Genomic DNA, 7,740 nt, shown 5'->3' with positions numbered 1-7,740 from the left:
GGCAGAGCTGTTCAAGCTGAATGACTTGTAAAGGAGGAGAGGTCACAGAATCCTCACTTGGTTGGAGCCTGCCTGTCTTACTTCATCTAGAGTAAGGCTGTAACTTCTACTACCACAGTGAGTACTGAGAAGAATCAGAAGCCAGAAAGCCACCAGGCTTTTTGAAGTAGGGCCACTCGCATATGATTCCTCGTACTGTGATAACCCAAGGAGCCCCAGAGAACTGGTCTCCTCTTTCTTCCCGATCCCAATTTCTCCAGATTGAGAATTTCCAAGTGACACCTCCTCCATGATGCACAAGCCTCAGCATTCCTGCTGCTCAGTCATGACTTTGACCTCTGTCCTAGTGACTTTGATGCTCTTCTCAATGAGTGAGTAACATTTTATTTCACTGCTATCGAGCCACTCTTTTCTACTTAAAAAATCCACTTAGAAATAGAACTGTCTTCAGCAGATGGGACTGTGCTGATTTGTTGAGTATTGCTTGGATTTTACAGGAGGAACAAGAGCACAAACAGTGACCCAGCCTGAAGACCGGGTCACCATATCTGAAGGGGACCCCCTGGAGTTACAATGCACCACCTCATATACTGGGAGCCCTCAGTTCTACTGGTATGTTCAGTATCCCAGGCAAAGCCTCCAGATGCTTCTGAAATATCTCTCAGGAAACACCCTGGTTAGAAGTAGCGGAGGTTTTGAAGCAGAATTTAACAAGAACAGTAAATCCTTCAACCTGAGGAAACCATTTGTCGAAGTGAGCGATGTGGCTGTGTACTTCTGTGCTGTGAGTGACACAGTGACTTGAAGCATCAGGGGAGCTGCACATAAAGTGCTGAGATATGATGGGACAGTGATCCTGACCAGTTTTTCTTTCTGCCACTAGGAGGTGATGCTGGTCTGACATGCAGCTCTACTGTCTTTTTTTTAAATTTGCTTTTTTCCTTTTACAACTGTTTTATTGTTGCCTTTTGTCTCTGACACTGAAGTCACTTCTCAGCACCTTTTTCCCCACCCAATATCTCCATCCAGACAATACATGACCCCTTTCACTACCCCCAATATTTACACTGTTTAGTTTCTGAATGATCCTCAGGGCCTGCAGTCAATGTGCAGCCTTTCCAATGGATTCTTACCCATTTGCAAGATTGAGAGGTAGAAGCAACCCTAGCTATCATCAGGCCCAATCCTCACAGTTTATCAAAGCATAGGGATTTAGTCACTTGCTCAAAGTCACCCATCCAGTAAATAGCTGAACTGAAATTCATTCAGTAGTTCAATCAATCAGCAAATATTTGTTAGGTAACTAGTACAGGGATTCTTAGGATGATCTGAGTTCAACTCCCTGGCTACTTGTTAGCTGGCAAGTTACTTAACCTCTGCCAGCCTCAGTTTCCTTATCTGTAAAGTAGGGATAATAGCACCTGCCTCACAGGGTTGTTGTGAAGATTGAATGAAGTAACACATGGAAAATATTCTTTAAAACTTAAAAGACTACAGAAATGCTAGGTATTATTATTACTAATATTAATTATTATCCTTTTATGTGTTCATGGATCCTTTCAGCAGTCTAGGATAGGGAAGCCTCTGGAACCCTTCTCAGAATGTTTTTAAATGTAGAAAGTAAAATATGTAGGATTACAAAAGGAATGAATTATGACAAAAGAAAATTATCCAAATATTAAAGAAACAAGTTCATGGGCCCCAGGTTCTGAAACCGTCATCTAATAAATGCCAGGCACTGTGCTAGATGCTGGGGATGCAAAATAAAAGAGAAATTGTCCTTGACTGCAACAAACTTATATTTCATTAGAGAAGCAATGTACACACACACACGCATGCACACACACATGCATGCATGCACACAAGTGTTTCTAAATGCTAATTAGGTTAGTTTGCGTTTGACCCTAGAGGCAATAGGCAGCCATAAGATCTGACTGAGCATTCAAACCCAGTTCATCTAACTAAATTCAGACATTTTGGGGGGAGAAATCCCAGCATCATTTCCCAGGAAATTTTACCCACAAACACTTCCCTAACCAAGGACAACCTCTCTTCCAGAGTACTTCTTAGTCTGTCCCTACTGGCATCAATCAACTAAATAATCAATAGTGGGAGAACGGACTACAGTGCTTCCTATGTGCTAGGTTTTTGAGACCCCTTGGACAGCAGGGAGATCAAATCAGTTAATATTTAAAGAAATTAATTCAGACTATTCATCAGAAAGACAAATACTGAGCCTGAAGCTTAAATACTTTGGCCACATAATGAGAATATAGGACTCATTGGAAAAGACCCTGATGGAGGGAAAGATGAAAGACAAAATGAGAAGGCACAGCAGAGCATGAGTCGGAAAAAATGAATGTGAGCTTCGACAGACTTTGGGAGATAGGGGAGAATAGGAGGGCCTGGGCTGCTGAGGTCCATGGGGTCACAGAGACTCGATATGACTGAATGACTGAACAGCAACAGCACGTGACAGGCACTGTGCTATGTGCTTTACAAATCTCTCATTTTATCCTTACAACAGCCTTGTGAGGCAGATGCTGTTTTTATCATCATTTTACAGTTGAGAAAACTGAGACAAAAAGAGGTTAGGTTAAGTGACTTGCCCAATGTCACACAAATAGTAAGTGTCTGAGGTTGGATTTGAACCTAGCACTCTAAGTAACTATGTATTGTGCTAGACACAGGAGATACAAAAACAACTGTAACTGGGCTTAATTTTCCTCCTTGTAATTTCTGTGCATCCTTCCCAGTTCTGTTCTTGAGTCAAGCACAACGGATAGAATCTTTCTTCCATATGGCTTCCCTTGAAATACTTGAGGACACACTTTCGGTACTAGGTTGGGGTGAGAATTAATTTCTTGAGCAGATAGACGAGACATAGGATAAAATTCACAAGCATACAAGAAATAAAGACATAGAACAGTGGGACAATTAGCTAATGATATCTGCTTACCTCATTTCAATAGCTTTTCTACGTCCCCCAAAACTAAGCGTCTTATTTGTACCTTTTCTGTGTTCATTAGGTCTTATTCTATTCTCTTAAGATGAGTGTCTTCTGTGGATCTGTCCTTGGTTGTCTACTTTTCTATCTCTAAACTCTTTCTCTTGGGAGTCTGTAACAGCAAGCACCCTGGCACACCTAGGATGGTCTGCTAGCATAGGTTCTTTGATCTGCTTTTCTAAAAGGAAAGGCAACTTTAAGGGGGTCAACAATCTTACTTTAATCAAACATATATAAATCATTGACTAGTTCAGGGGAAAAGTCAGCATGTGGGGAAAATACAAGCAGAGAGCACAGAGATTAAGCAGATGGGGCTCCAAATGTCTAAACAAAATAATAGATCGCCTACATACACCACTGGATTGGGGGAGCACAACTATACCTGAGTAGTCTGCGGTAGAGGCAGGGAGGGGATGACGTGTGGGGGGCTCTTAACAAATGGCTACTCAGAGTCCCATCCAGGGAATCAAAAGGTCCTTCTTATAAGCAAGCCCCCAAAGCAAAATCTCACCTCAGATACACACACACACACACACACACACACACACACTCACTCACTTTTGGCTAATAGGCTCAGAGCCAGAAGGTATCACAGCCCTCTTGACTCAGTGCCTGATTAGCTTAGTTCCAGAAGGTATGAAAGCCCTCCTAGTAAGCAAGCCTCCTCAGGCAAGTTCCTCCTCCAACAGGCTCTATGTGATTCAGGATATATCACAGCTGGGCCACAGTTCACAGCAGCAAGACTTCTGTGATTGAACACATGTGGTCACAGAGGCCTATTAATGAATGGGGAAGATCTCCCTATTCCATTAACAGTATAGTCTCATTTACTCCCATGCTTTCAACTACCACTTTTAAAGAGATGAGTGGCTCTTTCCTTGATTCCTTCTAAACTGTGAACCCCATTTCCAACTGACTAGGATAGCTCCACCTTGATTCAAATTCAATATGTCTAAAGTAAAACTTATTACATTTTCCTCCAAAGTTACTTCTTCTTTGGACTTCTCTTTTTCAGTGACAATAGCATTTTCTTTGTTTAGCAGAGGCGGATACAACCCCTGGATAAGGTTTGAAGCCTTGGAATTATATTTGCCTTTTCCATCTCCCACACATCTCATATTTCATTAGTTTCCAAATTCTTTCAATTCTTCCTTTACAGCATTTTTCACAACTCTTCTTTTCTCTCTGTTGCCCATGCTGCCACTCTAGTCCTGCTGGGTGGCATAGCAAATAGAGTGCTGGGTCTGGAGTCAGGAAGATTCTAAGCTCAAATTTGGCTTCAGACACCAACTGACTGTTTCATCCTGGCTAAGTCACTTAATCTCTGTCTGCCTCAATTTCCTCACCTGTATAATGGAGTAAAAATAGCACCTTCCTCCCACCGTTGATGTAAAAATAAATTGAGATAATGTTTGCAAAGAGTTTAGCAAAGTGCCTGGAACACAGTAGTGTGCTTACTAAATACTAGTTTCCTGCCTTCCTGACATTTTGTGCACTAGCATTTTACTAATTCTTCCAGCTTTCACTCTCTCCCCTTCCAATCCACAGTTCCTAGCACTAGCAAAATAGTGCTTTTACAGAGCTAAGTAAATATTAATACCAATGATAATAATAATATATTTAAAATTATTTTCTTTAGGACTGACTTTTTACATACACACATGCATGTATTTGTGCATGTATATATGTGTACATACGTGTATGTATGTATATGTTTACATATGCTGTAACAGTTAAAATTAAGGTAGCCTGAGGTGCAAAATTATGAGCACAATCAATTTATTAGTAAATTGCAAATTTACCAATAAATAGGATCTCAACTTCTCCAGCGAAGCTAAGACCCCGAATGAAGGGGTAGCTCCCTTTTATAGTTCGGGAGAATACAGAAACTAGAAAGGCTAATATCAGAGATAAAAGAAAATGGGATTGGGTGGAAATTTGGGAATGAAGGCTAACAATAACACCTTTCTTCACTCTTGTGACTAAGAAGTGTTCATTTTTCAAGTCCAGCTGCATCTGCAAGGACAGAAATTGTAAACCAGACTTCTTTGGATAACGAACCAGACATCTTTGAAGGATAGCTAGGTGGTGTAAAGATACTCGACCAGATTCCCTGGTGTCCACCTGCCTCCTTCAAAAGATTTCCTTGACACAAGAATAGAACACTGATTAACAGGAATTTCTAAACTTAACTCATTACAGGGCAGCTGAATTTCTGAACTAAGTTAAGATACAAAGAATCATGACTTAGGCAGTAACAGGACAAAAATTAATCAGCAAAAAATAAAATAAACTTAGTATCATTTAACACTTATCTCTTACTTTTCAGGGGATGAGAACTAAAACTATGACTTCATTGATACAGGGAATTCCCAGGTGAGGAAACTTAAAAGGAGTTTAAAAGGAGGTAAAAGATCAATGCAGTTTTGCAAATTATAGTCTTTATGAGTTGTTCAGAATCGAGGTGTCATAGAAATGGGGAAATGGAGGCCACTCAACTGTACATAAAGATCCCTGGTGGCTGCATATTGACTTAGAAAAACACATATTAACATTGATCTATGCCCTATTATATTTTATTTATTTAGTTAAATATTTACCCATTACATTTTAAGCTGGTTGGGCCCATGTATGACACTTCTGGCTTATAGTATTAGAAGTTAAGTGACAAGGTAAATAACTTAATTTCTGGGCTTCAGTTTCCTCATCTATAAAAGGAGAGAGGAGGTTGAATTATGGTTTCTAATATTCTCAGCTCCTAAACTATCATTTAGAACCTGACCACACCCAGAGGCACATAGTCCTCCTCACCTGGGAGGGGAGGGGTACATGGAAGACCCCAGAGGAAAAAAAACCCACTGTGAAGACCCTGCTGTTATACTCTACCTTTATGCTTATGCTTTATACTCTTGTTTTACTGATGCCCTTTCACTTACTTTCTCTTGGAACAAAAAGAAAAAAAGAAGAAAAGAAAAAAATCAGCAAAACTGCTAAGTACATTAAAAAACGAACAATATACACCATATTCCAATTCTGTGGTCTGACCCCCACCCCCAACTTGCAAATGAGTTGCGATGAGGGGAAGTGTTATTTTCAGATCTCTTCTTCGAAGTAAGGCTTGTTCTTTGTAATTTTGCAATTTAAATTTTGATTGTATTGTTGTTTGTTCTTTCCATTTACATTGGAGTCATTGCAAATGTTATTTTCTTGGCTCTGCTTACTTCCCTTCATATATGTGTATGTCTTTCTATGTTTCTCTATATTATTCATCATGTTCATAATTTCATGTGGCACAGTATTGTTCCATTATATCCATGACTGATGGGCAGCCATCTTTGTTTCCATACCTTTGCTATCATAAGAAGGATCATTTGTTCTCCCATGAATCAACAGGATTGGGTTGTGGTCTTCAGGTGTGAAAAGTCTTGGGAAGCCTTCTGTCACATCCTGCATTAGTGCCCTTGGATGGCAGCAGATCTTATTATTACTCCTGTCTGGTTAACAACTTCAATCCAACAAACATTTATTAGGTACCTACTATTTCCAAAGGAAAATGCTATTAATGCAAAGACTAAAACTAATAACAGATCCTTTCCTCATGGAGGTGACATCATACCAGGGGCTACAATGAATAAACAGATCAGCAAATTCAAGAGAATCTGAGGACAGAAAGCCCCTTAAAGACTGGGAAGATCAGTCTTTGTACCAGAAAATCACCAGCTACTCTTATTCATCTCTTCTTCCTATCTGCATTACTGTATGATCTTTATCCTGGTGATAACTGTGTTTTCTATCAGCATTTCTTGGAGTCATTGCATGGTTTCCTTTGGAGAACATTCTCTGGGGGATTTAATCTGCCCTATTTGGGAACCACAACCCCAGGCTATGTTGTCCTGATAGATAAGTCAGCTAATCCAAGAAGACCTGACCTTCTGCATGGAGCTGGTTCCAGGTCCTATATTACAGTTTACATCCTATCTGGTTATCTATCTCAGTCATCCCTTTGTGATCCCAGTATCTGTTCTTCTTCCTTGAACCCTTCCCCCTACTTTACACACCTTGCTCTGGAAATGATAACCAAATCAATAAAACCATTGTCTTAGGAAAGGAGATGTCATTTGAGTCCCCTATGGCTCCAATTACCTTCTCTGCCAACATCCCAAACCCAAACCTCCTTGTCTGGCCATTACTTCATATATATGTTGTCCTTCCTTCCCCGGGTGTAAGCTCCTTGAGAACAGGACTTTTCTTGCTGTTATAGTTGTCTCCTCAGCCACAGTACTTGGTACATCGTTCTTATTGAATATATTCATTCGTGCACAGGGGACTCCCAAGAAAGATTGTGGTCATAACGGAATTCCTTTTTTCTTGTAATATGCAGCTAGATTATTCAGGTAGTTTTGAAAATTTGATGATTTCCGCAAAACTTCAAATAAAAAAATGAACAACGACAAAACAAGACTTATCCTCATCTGCAGTGTGTCAGGGATTCTTAAGTAGTAATGCAGTTACCACTCACACCTATTCCTAGCTCTTCAGTTTATCACCTTCTTCAACAAAATTTCAATCTCCTCTAGTCATACATTAGGACATCCTGGTCTGGCCAGTGTGGCTATCTTGCTATCTGCCCTGTCACTGCCTGCCTCTCCCTATCAGGAACAGAGACCGTCCAGATTGGAATCTGCAGAAAATTCCCCCTTTCCCCACCATCCACTTGGCTTTGGAACTCAACT

The 7,740-nt window shown here is 40.3% G+C and overlaps 1 gene segment (V, D, J or C); it reads left to right on the top strand.

The window, feature by feature from the left end:
• Positions 1 to 292: 292 nt before the first annotated feature.
• Positions 293 to 805, top strand: LOC118829695. The segment is given in 2 exon segments: positions 293 to 371; positions 498 to 805. Coding segments are annotated over 2 exon segments (387 nt in total).
• Positions 806 to 7,740: the final 6,935 nt, after the last annotated feature.

The sequence above is a fragment of the Trichosurus vulpecula genome, chromosome 8 (assembly GCF_011100635.1).
Source record: "Trichosurus vulpecula isolate mTriVul1 chromosome 8, mTriVul1.pri, whole genome shotgun sequence".
In the NCBI taxonomy this organism is placed as follows: domain Eukaryota; kingdom Metazoa; phylum Chordata; class Mammalia; order Diprotodontia; family Phalangeridae; genus Trichosurus; species Trichosurus vulpecula.
This window is presented reverse-complemented; position numbering and strand designations above follow the sequence as displayed.